Here is a 17,860-nt window from a genome sequence, read left to right on the forward strand (position 1 = left end):
ATTCTGTCTTGCCGTCAGCAGAGCCAACATACGCTATAGCCGTTTACCCGTTCTATAATCTCCAGGATCCATCGACCACCTTATTTCTTTCGTCAGTTCGAGACCACCCCATCAGACTCGCGTCTGCTCTTGGGCCTTCTGCTTTGGCATCGTACTCGCTCGTCAACCCAATGACAGAGGCATTTATCACACCTCACTCAATGGTGTACCCCCATACTCTGGGTGGTACACACTTCCTCACTGGGTCTGATAGTCTGATATGCCTGTTCGATATATCTCGTCCCGGGAACGATGGCCCTATTGCTTGGATGCCGACAATTCCCAGTAAACGCAAACAGATGGTGGGCGGCGGCGTGGGAATGAAGGGTATCATTTCCGCAATGGCTATCAACCCTACCGGTGATGGCATTCTGGCTGCTGGGACCTTCTCAAGACAAGTTGGTCTATATGGAGCAAATGGAACTGGAGAATCTCTGGGAACATTCAGCATTGCAAAGTCAGAAGCTGATCGACATATCGGTGGTGGGGGAATTACCCAGCTTGCTTGGAGTCCCTGTGGGAGATATTTGTATATTGCTGAACGAAAGAGCGATGGAGTTTTGATATTCGATATCCGTGTCACTGGGCAACTTCTCGGTTGGTTAGAGGGTCGACAGGCCCTCACAAATCAACGAATGAAGATCGATGTCGTACCCATTGCCCAAGGTGACTCCCATGAGATCTGGGCTGGAGGAACAGACGGATGCGTGAGGGTCTGGCGAAATCCCACACACAGCGCTGGACCCCAAAAATGTCAGTGGGAGTGGAAGGTCCATGATGGTAAGCAATCTCCCAACGGGATAAGACAGTTCAACTTACATCTAGGTGTATAGACTCAGTCAACAGTGTTGTGCTGCATCCTATGGGGGATATTGCAGCGACAGCCTCTGGTCAGAGGCATACCTCACGTGACATGCCTGCTATTGATGCGGCATCTCCTCTCATGGAGAAGGTCGATAATAGCTTGAAGGTTTGGTCGATGCCATTCTTGGATGGCTACGTCCATTGAGATGAGATTCTCCAGGCTTAGGGAAGCTCTGAAACACCCAAGGCCCTGGTTGTCTATGCCAGACGCGCGTATATGCAGGGCGCATGTGTTACAGGTACATATCGAAGCCATACTTTCCATGAATCTTGCTCAAAGTGCCGTCGAATACAGTGTATTGTCATTACTAATTCTTGACCAGATAGACTCGGTTCCGCCATCTTGGCTCGCTCCCCAGCTGGCCCTCAATCAGGCCACGACTGGCCAGCAGCTTTATGATCTGACAATAGACTTGTCAAGCACTTTGAGTCCTCAGCAGGCTATTGTCCGCGAAGCTTCAATCAACCCAATGATCTCATAGAGGGTCATATCTGGCTCTCGATCTGTGCTTGAAGCCAATTCATTCAGCCCAGTGTCGTGAATGGAATCACCCGCATCTTGGTGCCTGGTTGTTCTATTATGCTCCACTTTACAAGCCTTTGTGAATAGAGCTGTCACAGATATGGCCTCCAGCATACCCCTTTCTGGTATATGGCACATCTTGCCTTGTTTGCATGCTCTTAGCACACGGCATCTTCCGCTTGTGAATGGTATCTTCCATATAACACAAGAGTTGAAGCCCATCAAACATCACCTAATGCCCACTTATACCAGGCTTCTGAATCATATCTTGTTTTGACCTCCAATATCTTCATTTTTCAAGGGAGTATAAAACCTCGAATGTCGCCATGTCAATCGCATCTCTTACCTCTTCATATCTCTTCAATTCATCTAGCCTCTTTCTGATCCAACGAGAAATCTGCATATCTTGCGCAATTCCACACTTCAACGTATTCTCTTGCTGTCTATTGCTCAGCTGTAAAGCTTCCTCTTCGTATCTCATAAACTCAAAACGACTCTGTGCGGTGTCATTCTAGTTACAGGGCATCACAATGTCTTCGCCAAACGGTGATGTTCCTGCCTCGCGTGTGGGGACTCATACTACTGCTTTCCCTCTCGACATTACTCCCCAAATCATTGAGCAGCTTGAGTAAGTCGCAGGCGAGTAATGTCTGCTTAGGATCCACTAATACGGGATATAGACGGCCAACCGCTCTCCCGCTTAATCAAGATCCTGTCTTGGGGAATTACGAGCCCGATAGCTTATTTGGTGAAGCACTTCATGCCATAGATGCTCACGAACGCCCAGCCGAGCCTCCCTTTACATCGAGCTTCACAGATATCCTGGTCGACGGTCTTCCATATGAAACCTGGTTTGACGCTGAACTGGCAGATATCCTTGGTCCTCTAAATACCTTTACTGGTGCAGCCTACGAAGGGCAGGCCATCGAGACCTCTGATGAGCATGAAGTTGGCGAACCGCAGTTTCCTATTGTCAATGCTGGATCCCAAGATGCTGAGATTCAAAATGCCATCGACGCCCACAATGCCGAACAGACTGAATCGTCGAGCGGTGAAATCACTCGTCCAACAGCCAGACAGAGCAACGGGAGTCCCTTGATGGGCGGCGGCAGGCATAATAGGTATTTTCTCCCTTTTCAATTCACTGTTTCCTGGTGGGCTATTGCTAACTTAGTGGTTCCTCTAGAGATGCGTCTTACACTGCTGATTTGTTCAGCCAGGGAGCTGCAGCCCAGTCGACCATTCACTCGTCCTTTGAGAGCTCATTCACAAACAATGTCCCTGCCAATAACCAACCTTTCAACAACATTGATCCATACTTTCTCGATGCCTCAGTGAATGCTGCACCCTTCGATGAGAGTGACAACACTGCCTCGCAGAGTGTTCCGCAGTTCGATGACTTCAATGCCATTCCTGAAATTCCCCAAGAGCTGGAGATGCCCATGCCAATCCTTGACAACAGCCAGGATGCTCAATTCACTCAGTATCCCAATCTTGACGACAATCAGACGTCGCAGCACGCATTCGAGCAGCAGGCACTCCCCTTCACCCACTTCAGTGGCGACAACGCTATCAACAATTCACTCTCTCATTCTCAGGTTGCTCCAGACCAGGATCAGCAGTTGTCTACTTCTCAACTCCTCCCCATCCATAATACCGACAACCAAACGCCTTTCACCACCTCTGAACAGCCTCAGCATACTCAACCTTTGACAACAGAAATGGCAGCGCAGACTCCTCTCGGGCAGATTGTCGACGAGCAAACGGCTCATCCTACCGTGGAAGAGATGCAGGGAGCACCATCAACTGATGGGGATGAGGAGGAGGAAGACGAAGAAGAAGAGGAGGAGGAGGAGGAGGAGGAGGAGGAGGGGCACGGAACTGCGGAGCTGGCGGAGGAAGCTTCTGTCGAGTGGCAGCCTCCCACGTTCGAGGACTTAATGAGTCCTAACGAACGAAGTGTGGACACCGCCACACGGTTCGCCTCGTACGAAGAGGCTAAGCAGGCGTTGAATCCTCCAAAGGAGGCTCTCGAGCCGAACCTGGATCTCTCAGAAGTCCAGAAACGGGCGATTGTCAAAGCCCTTATTATGGCAATCAACAACACTGAAGTCGCCGAGGACAACGAGAAGACTGTTCAGAAGTGGGCAGCGACTTCGAAGGAGCAGCCTTTGAAGGTGGAGGCCGCCGCATGGGGCGTTCTTGTAAGACTTGGCCACCTCGTGTATGTTTGATAGTGTGCTAACGTGCATTCTAGGAGGCCGCCATAGCCTACCACAGGCATGGTTCATTGATTCCCACGCTCAAGGAGGGAAAGAAGAAGAGACGTGAAAAAAAAATATCCACCAAAGACGGGATTGACATGCCCTTTCCAGAAAGGATCACGACGTTGATCCAAATCCTCCGCACCAAAAAGACCATCTGCAAGAGGATGGTTGAGGACAATTACATGCATCTATTCGTGCAGGCCCCCCTTCACTGCAACGCCCGCGTGGAGTCCAACCGTGTCATCAATAATCAGAAGGGCCGATACATCCATGCGGGCCGCGTGGTCGAGAGGGCGGAGGAGCAAAAGAAGAAGGATGAGGAGGCTGCTGGGGCTCCTAGCAGGGGCGTTCGACAGACCTCCGGTCTCACCTCTGGAGGTGCTCTGGGCACCCAAGATGCCCCAACTTTGCCGATACTCTCAGGGGTGGAAATCATGCGGAATGTGGGTGTCTATCCTATGCCTACCACCGAGGCCATGGGACCTTCCACCACTATGGTTGGTGATCGGAATAGTGCCCCGTTCACTCAAGGCCCTCAAGAGGCTTCGCATTTTCAATTCCCCTTTCAGGGGCTCTACTCCAATTCTAATGCGGCCCATCCCCCCACGAATCCCTTCACAAGCCAGCCTTCTTTTACGAGTCAGCCGGCCGTTGCGAATCAAATGCGTTTTATCTATGAAGATCCTTCTGTGATTCAACCGCGCCGTGCCAATCCACCTCGTCGGGCGATCGCATCTCGTCGTGTCAATCTATCTGAAACTTCTCAATCAACGGCCGGCGCTAATTTTGCCGCTTCCCCAGGTATCGGCTCACAGGACAGTCGAAAGAGATCGGCTACGGGAGAGCAGCCTGATGGTGTGGACGCCCGTGCTACCAAGAGGCCGCGACATTAGGCCAATTGACTGATGAGCGATGTGTTTGGGACTATCAAGCGGGCTATGTTGGCTCTCGGATGTGTTCCAGCAATTGCCTCTATGTTGATGCTTCTCTGGTTGCATGGCCCATTCTATCACTATCTGGCTTGATGTCAGTCTTCATCTCTTTGTGCTTCTCTTGCACTCAAGATTTGAACCTCTTTTTTTTTGGAGACAATTTCGGAGGTGATATTGAATCCTGCGTGCAATTTGCATTGGACTGGAGTCCTGAGCATCTCATTCGGCATGGCTTCATATGATACCTCTTTACGGTCTGTTCTGCTGTATCTGGAGCGAATATCTTCACTGACAGACATGTCGCATTGAACGGTTGCTTACCATGAAGTGCTTCTGGTGCAGACATTGAGGACACGATGGAGCTTGGTGGTTCTGATGTGTTTCTGACGTGCTCTGCAACCGACTCTATCTTTAATTGATAGACTTTTTTTAGGGGTCGTTGGCGTCGGTTATTTTGATGGTGTTGGCTATTTTGATGGTGTTGGTTAATTTGATGGTGTTGGTTGCTTTGGTGGCGTTGGTTGACTTTGACAAGACTTGGAATCATTTTGTTGACCTCTGCTACGCATGTCCCATACTTTGTTATGTCCACAGTACTCTCATCGTTTTCGATTGAGCACTTGGGTCATTCGGTTGACATAACCACATTCATGTACATTATCTAAATTGGAATCATGTATCTAATAGGAGAAAAAAAAACAGAGAAATCCTCAAATCATGCGAGATCAATTCCATATCTCTCATAGGGAAAGTTCTCCAAAGTCGCAAGCAAATCGGCCCAACCATCGTCAATCTGGCCTGGCCGGCCCGCTCCCTGGATCCTCCACGCCGTCAGCTCCTCAGCTTCTCTCTCCGGGGCCGACTTTTCTTCTTCTTTATGCTCGCCCGTCAAGCCAGCCAGAACCTCCGCTTCCCGTCCCTTGTAAGCGTCCAATAGACCGGGATGGGGGCACCAGACCACCCGCATACCCGCCCTGCGACCGGCTTCTACGCCAGGCACAGCGTCCTCAAAGACAAGGCATTCTTCAGGCGTGATCTCCGGCTCTCCGCGCTGGCGCAAGGACTCATTGATCGTTTCTAGAGCCAGCAAGTAAATATCCGGTAGCGGCTTTCCTCGTCCCTTTCCGATCCGCGGATCGTCGCCCAGGACCCGCTGGGGTTCGGGAAATGCGCGGAAGAGATCCTGCAGATGGTCCGTTTTCAGTTTGAAGTTCTTGCTGTGTGAGGATGTGGCTAGGGCGATGTAGACTGGCTTGTCCGTCGTCTGTGTTGAGACGAGGTTGGAGAGAAGAGATGCGACGCCTGGCAGAGGTTGCGATTGGGGGAAGTATTTGGCCTGGAGAGCGGCCTGCTTTGCTGCGTATTCTTCAGGGCCGATGGGGAGTTGGGCCCAGTGGTGGAAGATCTTGCTTGCCTGTATGTTATACGATCAGAATCAAGAAGTTTAGAATGTCGAAGAGGTTATTTGGGCCTCAACTGATAAACAACAACATAACGCGATGTAAGGACATACCTCAGGCTGTGGACGACCTTGGAGCTGGGCCTTGATCTCCCAAGGTAGCAATGGCTTTCCAAATTCCTGAAGAATAGAATTGGTGATCTCGGTGTATTTATCCTCTGAGTCAATGAGGAGTCCATCCATGTCAAAGAGACATGCCCGCACGCGGGGGAAACTGGATGAGGGGCAGTTAGAGAGGGTTTTTTTGGATTCATGATTGAACGAGCAACTGTAGAGGCAGAAGCTTACCTGGAAGTGGATTTGGTCATCTCGTAAAGCCTTAATTTCGATCAGATGGGTACTTTGGAGAAGAAGGTTAAATTGATCTGGGGATTGAAGATGTCGCGATAAATAAACCCCCACCTGTGACTCCGATAGCAATCGGTTTGGGAGTAACCAAGTGGGGAGTTCGTTCATGCCGCTTTATCGCGTAGATAGAGAAGATAGTCGGGGGCCAACAAGTCCGGCTGTCCGACCGCCGATGATATCGCCCATATCCACCCAAGCTTTAGAGCCACTCTTTCGATCATATCGATGTTTTTGGCTGTCATCGGGTTAAAATGACACAGGAACCCTCGAAAGACAACTCGCAACATGGCGCTGCGGATTCAGATAGCGAAGGCGAGGATGTCTTCCACGATGCACGCTTTCCTGCGGACGAAGAAGCCGTGAGTTATTGACTCCCCCTCCTCCGCAAACTACAGTTACTGATCTTCCTAATGGTGGTTTGACAGAACCTCTTGAAAGAATCCCATGAGATCAAATCAGAAGCCAATAAACTGTTTGCGGCTGCTTGTTATGATCAGGCTATCTCCTCCTATGATCGTGCCCTCGCCTCATGCCCAAATTATCTTGACTACGAAGTCGCCGTACTCCGGAGTAATATGGCCGCTTGCTACCTGAAGTTGGAAGATTGGAGGGCATCCGTCGACTCTGCAACTGCCTGTCTCGACCGTTTGAATAACATCATCCCGTTGTCTCCGCAGGACCAGAAGGAGACCAAGGACAAGCAGTCAGAACCGGAAGATCAAACAGACGCCGTGGTTGAGATATCCGGCGAGGATGAAGAAGCCGAGGAGGAAGAGCTGAAACGTCTACAGAGGATGGATGAACAAAGAAATGACGTTATGCGGATCCGAGCAAAAGCCCTCATGCGACGTGCTCGAGCCAAGAGTCAGCTTGGAGGCTGGGGGAACCTTCAAGGAGCTGAAGAGGACTACAAATTACTTGCTGGTATGGACAACCTCCCTCCAGATGATAGGCGAGTTGTACAGAAAGCTCTGCGCGAGTTGCCTGGTCGAATCAAGCAGGCACGGGAGAAGGAAATGGCAGACATGATGGGTAAACTGAAGGATGTGAGTCAATGAATCTCCCCTGGATAAGCTGTCGTAATTCTCCTAACTTGTGCTGCAGCTTGGAAACGGTATCCTCAAACCATTCGGTCTGTCGACGAATAACTTCAACTTCGTCCAAGATCCGAAGATGGGCGGGTATAGCATGAACTTCCAATCGGGATCATAAAAGTGACTTGCAGAGCTCTGGGACAGCATTGAAACTGGGTATTTTATGACTTGTTCATATTTGCGATTGGTAAAAATAAGGGAACTGTCACCAGAAGATTGCTCGGTTCTGATCTTCTCGTGCACATAGAATTTTCTCCTTGCCTGCATAGAAGTGGCAACATGGAAAGATATCATGGTGAAGGTAATAGATATGTCCAACGATGGATGTGCGCATTCTAGGTGCCAAAGAGCCATCTAAATATCGAAACCAATCAGTGTTTCGCCCCGTAGGCCTATCTTATATGGCTACGTTGGCCGGGCTTCTAAACATACACAACAAATCCCAATCAAAGTATCAGACAGTACATACTTTATCCAAGGAACTCTATCTCCATCCGCTGGCACGCTCGGCATTGCATCCCAAGTGTGGGGAGAACCGTGGGGCTTCTAGTCCTCGCACTGGAGAAACTCCAACCAACTTCTTGTCCGACACTCAGAGCTATCTTGTATCTGGACTCGCTGAAGATCAGGATCCCCCACAAAAACAATCGAATAAAGAATCAAGTATCAAGGTCTGACTTCGTAATTTCTACACGCTTTGCCAAAATGTGAACCGATACGGCGCAGAAGAATCACCTTCAAGATGCGTCTATCGAGCAAGTCCGGAATTACCCCAAATCTTGTTGATATTCGAGAATTATGGAGTCAAAATGAATTTACTATTGGTGAGTCTGATACTGGAGTCAAAAAGTTACCAATAAGAGCTAACTGTCTTTCGAAGTTTCCTGCCAGCAATCATGTTAAAAGATGTTGAAATCGTCATGGGCGCCTTCAATTGCTCGTCAACACCCATCTACTGCCACTGCTAGAAATTCGCGAGATACTACATCATGACCACCGTCCTTCAAATCAAGTCACTAGGTGAGATTCGAGGGAAGGACCACGACGGGGCGGTCCAATTTCTTGGGATTAAATATGCCACTCTCAAGAATAGATTTGCGGATGCAGTGCTCATTGAGCGGCGTGATGGCGATGTCCTCGACGCAACCAAGGAAGGGTAGGAAGACCAATTAGGGATTTACCTGCTGATCGATTGATTCAAATATCTTTTCTAGACCAACGGCTCTGTCTCCATCGTTCGGATGTGACCTGGAACTGGGTATTCAACATACACTCCCAAAGAAAGACCTTCCTCAATCGGAACTGGACTGTCTCAATTTAAATATCACGATTCCTTCTGGTACCACGGCCTCATCTAAGCTTCCAGTGTTTCTCTTCATTCACGGTGGAGGGCTTGTGCTTGGAGCCAACTCTTGGCCACAATTTGATTATGTACGGTTTGTCAAATTGTCTGTTGAGAAAAATCTCCCTATCATCGCGGTTTCCATCAAGTAAGGCAACCTATCCCTTTACAAGGCAGACAGAGAAGCTCACATCTTCAAGCTATCGCCTGGGTGCAGTCGGCTTCCTTACATCGGAGGAACTACGTCAAGCTGGATACAAAGCAAACAACGGACTCAGAGACCAGAGAGTGGCCATGAGATGGGTGCAGCAACATATTGAAGCCTTTGGTGGAGATCCTGAGAATGTCACTCTTGCAGGAATGAGTGCCGGAGGAGGTAAGTCTCGGAACTTGCCATTTATTCTTACCCTCAAAATATGCTGATATATTCCTAGCTTCTGTGACATATCAGCTTGATTCCGATGAGCCGCTCTTTAAGAGGGCTATTGTGATGAGTGGCACATCTCTTCTGATCCAACCTCTGCCTTGCGACGTCCACGAACAGAACTACCAGCAGGCCATTTCAGCCTTAAGACTGGCAGATCTCAGTCCTCAGGAACGAATTCAGGCTCTACTGAAGATCCCTGGTAAGGAACTGTTGGCCAAGATACCTCCATCCGTCTTATCGGCTCCTGCAATTGATGAAGATATGGTGCTTTCGTTTCCAACATACACGCAGGTAGCGAGCAAGAACTCGAACATTCCGAGAGGGAAGAGCTGGTGCAAAGATATATTAATAGGCGATGCTCAGATGGATGTAAGTGGCCGGTTGTGACATTTATCTTCAACGCTGACTCAACAAACCCATTTTCAGGCCAGTATTATGGCGCTCCTGATGGTTCATACAAAGAAGGATTGTGCAAGTAAATTTACCACTGCAATCAACACCGCTCTCGCAAATCATCCGAAGGTGGCGCGCGATATCTTAGACAGATACAAGATCACCAAGGAAATGGCAGATGATGAGGCGTTTACAGCAATTCTCAACTACATCAATGATATTGCTTTCTTTGCTCCCGTCCTAGCATTTGCAGAAGGCTGGAGAGGGAATGCATATGTCTATTACTTCAACGAGGGGAACCCCTGGGACGGGCCTTGGAAGGATCAAGCAAGTCATATCCTCGACCTAGCTTATCTGTTCCAGAACTTCCGAGAGTTCATGATGCCAGCCCAACAAACACTTGCGGTCACTTTTGCAGAAGACGTCTTCAAATTTTGCCATGGCATCGAGCCGTGGCCTGCTGCCATTCCTGGTGATCTGAAAACCAAGTTCACGGCACGAACCTACAAATCCAGTTCGAGTGTCGGGCAGGTCAATGCTCCATACGGCGAAGGAAGCTCGAGAAGAAGTATTCTTTTCGATTATGCTGGTCAAGTATCGCTGGATGAGTTGGCAGATGTGCTCAATGTGTTCAGAACGCTCTGAGCATGGGTCTCAATAGGCATGGTAATGTTTACTGTTTCTGAGATGAATGTCCTCTGACTTCTCCGGCCGGTGATATCTGCTTGTGTTCAGACTTCATCAAATACTGTTAAACTGTACATATGACGGCCAATTGATGAGGCAAGTCTAAGGATATGATACATACGTTATAGTGGAAATATAACTCTGGCAATCGTTCAAACTCTATGAACCCATTGCCTCTCTCAAAATGCTGTTTCTTGATGCCTATATACTGTCATTGGAGGTCCGGTTATCTAAGCGAGCCTGACTCAAACCTGTCACAGAAACAACTACAGTTATCTGATTCAGGCAGTTGAGGCTCCATTTCGTTTCTAATACGCATGCTTTTCTCTTCTTCCGCATCCCCAACGTACCATGTCCAATTTCCAAAGTCAGCTATATCTACTTATCATCTAACGCAACGCTTTTAGGCTGATATCTTAGCGACGGCGTCTCCATTCGAGGATGGCTGAGAAGGTCCGGCTTACCTCGGGACCCGCGGGCACCGAGCTGGTCACCTTGACAAAACCGCGATTTCCCATCTACTCCGTATAAAGTTCTCTTTTTTTCTTCTTAAGTCTCACTGAAAATGATTCTAACTGATCTGTCAGGCCTTAGTGGTTATTCTCCACATTTTTGCTCAATTTCGTCTTTAAATTCATAGCGCAGTCCAGCCAAGCGACAGTCAACACCACCAGGATTGCCAAGGACAAGGTAGTTGGGTGAATGTTATTCCTATAAATCTTGTCATCGCCATTCCTATGGTCTCGAAGTGTATAAGAGGCCTTTTGCCTCAGAGCAAGCGTCCTGCAAAACGACCGGTACTTCTAGAGGCGAGGTCTTCCAAAGCATTTATTATATTTGTGGTTTCCTTTGCAACGTTCACGGTACGTCATATCTGAAAATCATATACTTAGAGTATGGGTGCTAAAGTTGATATTACTAGGATATATTACTTTATGGACTAGTAAGCGGATCCTTTGTCTCAGGATATTGTTCTCTATTCTGAAGATGGTTATCCTGTGGAAGTTGTATCTCAAATATCAGATTAGATCGTTCCGGTCACCCCTACAGCTCTCCATGAGAGAGTTGGCTTATCCAAAGACGATGGTATGTATGATTATCTGCCGATATGTTAAAAAACGATCCATTTTTCAAATTGGTGACACCATGGCTCTTAGAACAATCATGGACGTCTATATTGTTGGCTTTGTACGGAGCGGCATTGCTGACAGCTTCTCGTAAGTTTGACTACCTGGCCCTAATAGATATCAGCTCACCAATTATTCTTATATAGCCGTCGCCGGCTACATAGCAGATCGGATTCAGTCCCGACGCTGGCCTCTTCTTATAGGACTGGTAGCCCTAGGAGCTGCCACGGCGTTGCTCTGTGTAGGGACCAATATTGGGCTTTGGATCGCTGGCCGGCTGTTCCAAGGAGCATCCGCAGCTATTGTCTGGACAGTAGGCTTAGCCCTCTTGGTTGACACGATCGAAAAAGAAGCTCTGGGCGAGGCGATGGGATATGCAGCCATGGGCATCACACTCGGAACAATGGGAGGCCCTCTCCTGGGAGGTGTCATTTATGAAAAGGGAGGCTACTATGCTGTTTACGGGCTGGCCTTTGGCATAGTCGGCTTCGATATCTTCCTACGGATTGTCTTGATTGAGAAGAAGCATGCCGCGAGATGGCTTGAGATCGAGAAGCCATCTTCTGAGCTTGGAGAGAATACGTCCGAAAAACAGCCTATACCCGCATATGGTACCAACTCCTTCTTGAGTGGAGGACCCGAAACCAGCACTCGCAGTGGGCATAAAGATACGTCGAACGATAGCGCATCGCAAAGCAATACTCTTCATAGTGAGGATTCAGATTCAAAGGAGCCTCGCAAGCGACGTTTTAGTGCCATCACTACTTTACTAGCATCTGATAGGATGCTTGTCACTTTGTGGGCATATTTCATTGTATCCGTCGCCCTGACATCTCTCGACAGTGTACTTCCACTTTTCGTCCAGGACACATTTGGTTGGAAACCGACAGCGCAGGGGCTCATCTTTATTCCCGTGTCTGTACCACATCTTCTGGATCCATTGTTCGGTTATCTTAATGACAAGTTTCCCAATGCCCGACGGTTCATAGCTGCTGGGGCACTTTTTGGCACTGTGCCGCTGTTTGTGCTACTCCGACTAGTCACCACGAATTCCATGAGCCATAAGGTGCTTCTCTGCGCGTTGCTGGCGCTTCTTGGATTGTGTCTGGCTCTCCTAATTCCTCCTCTTTTCGTGGAGGCATCCTACGTCGTTCAGGAGAAAGAGGCAGAGAAACCTGGCGTTTTTGGCAAGGGAGGCGCAATGGCTCTTGCGTACGGTATTCTCAATTCCGCTTTCGCAGCTGGAAGCATTGTTGGGCCTTTCCTTGCGGGTTTCATTCGTGAAAGCGCTGGCTGGGGCACGATGACTTGGACGTTGGCTTTGCTTACGGGAGTGTCGGCTCTACCGATCCTGCTGTTCCTGGGAGGGCGCATATGGAAGCCTATGGGACGACAAGTTGTAAGTCATGCTCCTGAAGCGCTTGGATAAACATTGCAAAATGGGAACATATATCATAGCAATGTCTAAAGTTGAAGTGCTTCATGTATAAGGAGTGAGCTGGTTCTCGAGCATGTAGAACGGAATGCGTCACGTAATGTATATAATTTGAATGTAATATATAGGAAAATCTGACGACGAATTCTTTTCGAAAAAGTAAGTGTTCAATGATGAATTTTTTAGAAGCGAAGGAGCAAAAAGTACTCAGCAACCCAAAGCTTTCTCACTTTAACTCTCGTGAGAGTACTCCTGACGCCATCATAATCATACCATCGACTGCCGGGGGGAATTTCTTATTCTCTCATCAACCGAGCTCCATATCTACATGGAGTGGACCTCCCCGCAGCCCCACCCTCAAAGTGCTGGTCAATATGGCCACGGGGGCATCGACAGCGCCGGGAATTGCAAGAAACCAGAACAACCGACAGAACGGAGAACAGGCCGAAAGAAGGGGGGAAATGGGGAGTAGGCAGTGCCTAAGCGAAGAAATTCTCGCAGGCTCTTCATTGTGGTCCGAAAACCTCACTCCTGCTCATCGCAAAAACATCAGGTTGACTCATCGCGAATATGGCAGCTCCACAAGTATCTCATGAGAAGCTTCAAGCAGTGTTTACAGGCGTCCGACGAGATGTCGAAGGTGTGACGGTTGATCAGTATCGCGGAATCAAGTATGCAGATGTAACAGCGCGATTTGAACGTGCTCAGCCTGTGGAAAGCTTTCAAGGTAGCGCCGTCGATGCTACCAGATACGGGTATAGCTTGTCCTTCGACCTCGAAAGAAGTCATTTTGTCTGAGTTTTGGAGTTTGAATGCTGAATGTTGAGGGATGATATAGACCAAGATGTCCTCAGGTCCCCGTGGACCTTCGCCACTTGTTGCGCATCCCGGAGGATTTTGAAATAGCACCAGAGGCTGAGGATGAATTTGAGTGTCTGAACTTGGATATCACCTGTCCTTCACCGTCTACAAGTGGGCCTCTTCCTGTTTTACTCTGGATATATGGTAAGTTGTTGTGATTTCGGATATAGTATTATGATGTTTGATGTGCTGATGGTCTTTTGTTAGGGGGATCTCAAATTGTTACATTCTGCTCTGCTCAGTCGAAAATCTGCGGTAAGAAGCGCTTGCCCTCTATCCATACCTTATACTTACAGTCGAGACGCCTACAGATCCTACCCGAATTGTTGCGGACTCGATCAAGGCTGGCCAGCCCATTATCTTTGTCTCTTTCAATTATCGGCTCAATATCTTCAGCTTCGGTGATGGAAAGGAGAAGAATCTGGCGCTCAAGGATCAGAAAATAGCTATTGATTGGGTTCAAAAGAACATTGCAGAGTTTGGAGGTGATCCAGTATGTGGCTTTCTACTCAGCAGGATGCTTGAGCTGATGTTGAATTCTATTCTAGAACAACATTACACTTGCCGGAGAAAGTGCGGGGGCTGTCTATGTACACGCACATCTAATCACTGGTGCTGCTGTAAAGCGGGCAGTGTTGGCATCGGGATCGCTATATCTCTCTTCACCTTTGCCAGTCGAGAGAGGTGATGGGCTCATCAAGGCATTGGAAAGCAAGGTACATGAACTGGGACAGCCGTCCCTCCGCCAGTCTTCCGTTGAAGTCCTCCTACGGGCCTTGCAAGATTGCAATGTGAACACTATGTGGATACAGGAGGACGGAGAGTTTGAAGATTGGGAAAACAAGCCGGAACAAGTCGAGGAAGTGATGATCGGTGATACTGAGTATGAGGTAGGTTTTTTTGATCTCGCAGTCATTGCATCGCTCCTATCTAATCACTTCATTTCCAGTCTGTTATCTGGAGAAACGGGATTGAGACTTTCGACGGGATAACAATCGCTGCAGCCTTCGAGACTGAGAAGGAGTACGGTTCCAAGCTGCGCAAAATGTACCAGATTGTCGCCGATCGCCCGACAGCTTGCAAACTTGGAGCGCTAGATTTTGTCAACGATGCTCGGTACACACTGCCTGTCGAAATCGTCGCGGAAAAGCTCAAGGCCGCGAATAAGCGCGTCTTCAAATACGTCGTTGACCAACCCAACCCATGGCAACCATCTAGCCGGGCACATCATGCGGTCGATCTCCTCTTCCTCTTTGGGGGTCTTGATCTTTCTTTCAACCCCGCTGCGGATGAAGTGGGCCACCAGATGCGGAGTCGCTGGATACAGTTTGTTAATGGCCGGGCGCCTTGGTTGGAGGGCCGAAGGTTTGCCTACGGGCCCGTCGGGGAGTGCAAGGAGATCACCGATGCACAATTTGCTTCTCGCCGGCGTGTAGAGCACCTCAAGGTGCTACGTGAGGCCGGCATGGGGATATACCTACCTATTGTGTTCACGTTGACCGCAGGCAAGATCAGCTTGTTGAATTAAATACATTCGATTGTGTTATTGAAGTAAATCCTGAAGCCTGCACAAATACTACAACTACTTCGTAAGCTCTGAGGAGATCTGCGGAAGTGGCTCTCTTGAAACCCATAGATGTATTGATTGGGGGAAACCCGGTCTTTATATGGATGGTTGTCAGTTTGTTAGCAGTTACAACCAACTGGAGCGTCGCCTGACCTGGAGTTCCTCCCAAATCCCCCTTCCATCGGCAATTCCCCCAACACTCAATCCCGTCCATCAACATCAGTTCTCCACGAGAGCATCATTTTTCTCCGTTACTCAGAACTGACTCATGTGGGGTTTCTTTACTTATGCGATTAAAGCAGAAAGAGGGCTTGAACAGACTCCACTTTCGGTTTCCCTACCCCAGCTCCACTCGCGTTGGACTCGGCAACGCGAGCCCTTCCCAATATGCCGATTTGTATGACTCTGGCGCGAATCTATGCTGTCGGAGCCGATGTTCTCGCCTAAGAAGTCTATCATTCACTTGACCATTCGTCGTCGGAACTTCGGTCGATGAGATGTGGTGACAACTTGGAACTCATCATGGCGTCTGGGCTAATATCCGGCACCCATACTTGTTGAACTCTGGGGGTATATGAGGCTTCCTGTTTCCCCTCAAGAAACAGATTATCATTACAGGCGATTGAGAATTGGGCTGATTTAGACTCATCGTTCTGGTGGATTCCGGTCTTCAACAATATGCCTTCCACGAGTGACTTGTCAGACCCCCAGGAGTATCAGAAGATATTCCATTGGGCTGAAACTCAACAAGACGGTGCTGTACCTTCTTTCAACACCAGGAGAAACGATCCTTATGAAGTGAGTTGACTCTGCCATACGGTGAATTCATGTCTTGATGTGATGGTTAATGTGTTGATCAGTATCAAACTGGTTTGGGCAACTCGTACGTATAGTGCTCACCTACATGCACCGATTCAACTTGTTGATGTAGACCTTGCTACAGATTTGAGTCGGAGGCTGTCCCTGGTACCATTCCACAAGGCCAGAACAGTCCTCGTAACGTGAGGTTCGGTCTATACGCAGAGCAAATCACTGCTACTGCTTTTAATGCCCCGCGGCATTGCAACAAGAAGGCATGGTTGTACCGTGCTCGGCCAGCCGTTGCCCATCAGGGATTCGTATGTGGCGGACACTTCCTCATTTGATGGAATTACGCTGACGATACAATAGACTGGGCTTCCCGACAACAAGGATACAGAGTCAAATTTCATGCCCCTGAACCCTCGGGTCCATGTTTCACCAACTCAGCTGGCATGGCACCCATTCGATATCCCAACTTCCGAGGAGGTAGACTTCATTGCCGGTCTCAAAACTGTGGCCGGCTCGGGAGACCCAGCCCTTCGCGAGGGTCTCGCTACCCACGTCTACGCAGCAAACGCTAGCATGAAGAAGAAAGCCTTTGTGAATTCGGACGGCGAATTCCTCATTGTTCCCCAGCAGGGCGCCTTGGACATTCAGACTGAATTTGGCCCACTCTTCGTCCAGCCCGGAGAAATCGTTGTCATTCAGCGAGGTCTCCGCTTCCGTGTCGAGCTCCCAGATGGCCCCTCTCGTGGATATATCCTCGAAGTCTGGGGCTCATATTTCGAGCTTCCAGAACTTGGACCACTTGGAGCTAACGGGTTAGCCAACAGCCGGGACTTCCTGTCACCTGTGGCTAAGTATGAGATTGCTCAGGAGCCTTGGGAGATTGTGTACAAGCTTGGAGGCAAGTTCTTCAAGAGCACGCAAAACCACAGCCCTTTCGACGTTGTCGCCTGGCATGGCAATTATGTATGTTTTAGAACCGCCTACCTGGCTGTGAGAGACCATACTGACCTTTCAATAGGTGCCTTACAAGTATGACTTGACGAAGTTCGTCAACGTTGGCTCGATCTCCGTCGACCACATGGATCCTTCCATTTTCTGCGTCCTTACAGCCAAGTCCCGCGATCTCACTGCGCCCCTAGCCGACTTTCTCACCTTTTCCCCTCGCTGGGATGTTGCGTCCAGTATGAATCCGCTAATCTGGAGACCTGGTGTGCTTTCAGAAGACTGACAATGCCAGACTCCTACCGCCCGCCATATTATCACCGCAACGCTGCATCCGAATTGATGGGTCTGATCTATGGAGATTATGGTGGCCGCTCGGATGCATTCAAGCCCGGCAGTGTCTCTTTCGAATGTGGAAGTCCGTTTTTATCAATGGTCCTACGTTTAGTGAGGAATAAACTAACAGAACACATAGTGGTCCCCCATGGCGTTGCCTACGAAGAGTTCAAGGCTGCTACCGAGACAGAGCTTCCGGTGATGAAGATCTCAGAGGCATCTATTGCATTCATGTTCGAATCTAGCCGTCCGTTCACTATTACCGACTATGCCTGGAACAGCGACAAGAAGCACGAACACGAACCGAAGATGTGGGACAACCTTGTTGATAACTTCTCCAGTCACGCCAAGGAGGTTGAGGAGATCCTGACAAAGAAGGCACAGGGTCGTCGGGCTTGAAAGGCTGT

General features: G+C 49.0%; 8 protein-coding genes across 8 annotated transcripts, besides 4 other annotated features; 7 read left to right on the forward strand and 1 right to left on the reverse strand.

The window, feature by feature from the left end:
* Positions 1-170: 170 nt before the first annotated feature.
* Positions 171-1,048, forward strand: ACLA_084470 (uncharacterized protein; the record flags this gene model as incomplete). The annotated part of the gene is made up of 2 exons (XM_001268177.1): positions 171-819; positions 873-1,048. The coding sequence occupies 2 exons, from the start codon at positions 171-173 to the stop codon at positions 1,046-1,048; spliced, it is 825 nt and encodes a 274-aa protein (XP_001268178.1).
* Positions 1,049-1,956: 908 nt separating this feature from the next.
* On the forward strand, positions 1,957-4,586 carry ACLA_084480 (uncharacterized protein; the record flags this gene model as incomplete). Its single annotated transcript, XM_001268178.1, has 4 exons — positions 1,957-2,054; positions 2,107-2,547; positions 2,601-3,630; positions 3,684-4,586. 4 exons carry the CDS (start codon positions 1,957-1,959, stop codon positions 4,584-4,586), a joined length of 2,472 nt encoding a protein of 823 aa, XP_001268179.1.
* Positions 3,240-3,298: a microsatellite.
* Positions 3,244-3,297: a microsatellite.
* Positions 4,587-5,065: 479 nt separating the features above from the next.
* Positions 5,066-5,147: a microsatellite.
* Positions 5,076-5,127: a microsatellite.
* Positions 5,148-5,340: 193 nt separating the features above from the next.
* ACLA_084490 (haloacid dehalogenase superfamily protein) lies at positions 5,341-6,392 on the reverse strand (the record flags this gene model as incomplete). Its single annotated transcript, XM_001268179.1, has 3 exons — positions 5,341-6,039; positions 6,139-6,298; positions 6,373-6,392. 3 exons carry the CDS (start codon positions 6,390-6,392, stop codon positions 5,341-5,343), a joined length of 879 nt encoding a protein of 292 aa, XP_001268180.1.
* Positions 6,393-6,683: 291 nt separating this feature from the next.
* ACLA_084500 (putative tetratricopeptide repeat protein 1 (TTC1)) lies at positions 6,684-7,644 on the forward strand (the record flags this gene model as incomplete). Its single annotated transcript, XM_001268180.1, has 3 exons — positions 6,684-6,791; positions 6,858-7,478; positions 7,537-7,644. 3 exons carry the CDS (start codon positions 6,684-6,686, stop codon positions 7,642-7,644), a joined length of 837 nt encoding a protein of 278 aa, XP_001268181.1.
* An 871-nt stretch (positions 7,645-8,515) lies between these two features.
* Positions 8,516-10,333, forward strand: ACLA_084510 (putative carboxylesterase; the record flags this gene model as incomplete). Its single annotated transcript, XM_001268181.1, has 5 exons — positions 8,516-8,682; positions 8,741-9,016; positions 9,069-9,244; positions 9,303-9,664; positions 9,722-10,333. The coding sequence occupies 5 exons, from the start codon at positions 8,516-8,518 to the stop codon at positions 10,331-10,333; spliced, it is 1,593 nt and encodes a 530-aa protein (XP_001268182.1).
* A 1,188-nt stretch (positions 10,334-11,521) lies between these two features.
* ACLA_084520 (MFS transporter) lies at positions 11,522-12,931 on the forward strand (the record flags this gene model as incomplete). Its single annotated transcript, XM_001268182.1, has 2 exons — positions 11,522-11,592; positions 11,620-12,931. The coding sequence occupies 2 exons, from the start codon at positions 11,522-11,524 to the stop codon at positions 12,929-12,931; spliced, it is 1,383 nt and encodes a 460-aa protein (XP_001268183.1).
* Positions 12,932-13,507: 576 nt separating this feature from the next.
* ACLA_084530 (putative carboxylesterase) lies at positions 13,508-15,326 on the forward strand (the record flags this gene model as incomplete). Its single annotated transcript, XM_001268183.1, has 6 exons — positions 13,508-13,692; positions 13,776-13,942; positions 14,006-14,053; positions 14,110-14,291; positions 14,347-14,688; positions 14,748-15,326. The coding sequence occupies 6 exons, from the start codon at positions 13,508-13,510 to the stop codon at positions 15,324-15,326; spliced, it is 1,503 nt and encodes a 500-aa protein (XP_001268184.1).
* A 717-nt stretch (positions 15,327-16,043) lies between these two features.
* On the forward strand, positions 16,044-17,852 carry ACLA_084540 (putative homogentisate 1,2-dioxygenase; the record flags this gene model as incomplete). Its single annotated transcript, XM_001268184.1, has 7 exons — positions 16,044-16,163; positions 16,226-16,248; positions 16,309-16,483; positions 16,536-17,138; positions 17,194-17,356; positions 17,413-17,535; positions 17,593-17,852. The coding sequence occupies 7 exons, from the start codon at positions 16,044-16,046 to the stop codon at positions 17,850-17,852; spliced, it is 1,467 nt and encodes a 488-aa protein (XP_001268185.1).
* Positions 17,853-17,860: the final 8 nt, after the last annotated feature.

The sequence above is a fragment of the Aspergillus clavatus genome, genomic scaffold (assembly GCF_000002715.2).
Source record: "Aspergillus clavatus NRRL 1 1099423829806 genomic scaffold, whole genome shotgun sequence".
Lineage (NCBI taxonomy): Eukaryota > Fungi > Ascomycota > Eurotiomycetes > Eurotiales > Aspergillaceae > Aspergillus > Aspergillus clavatus.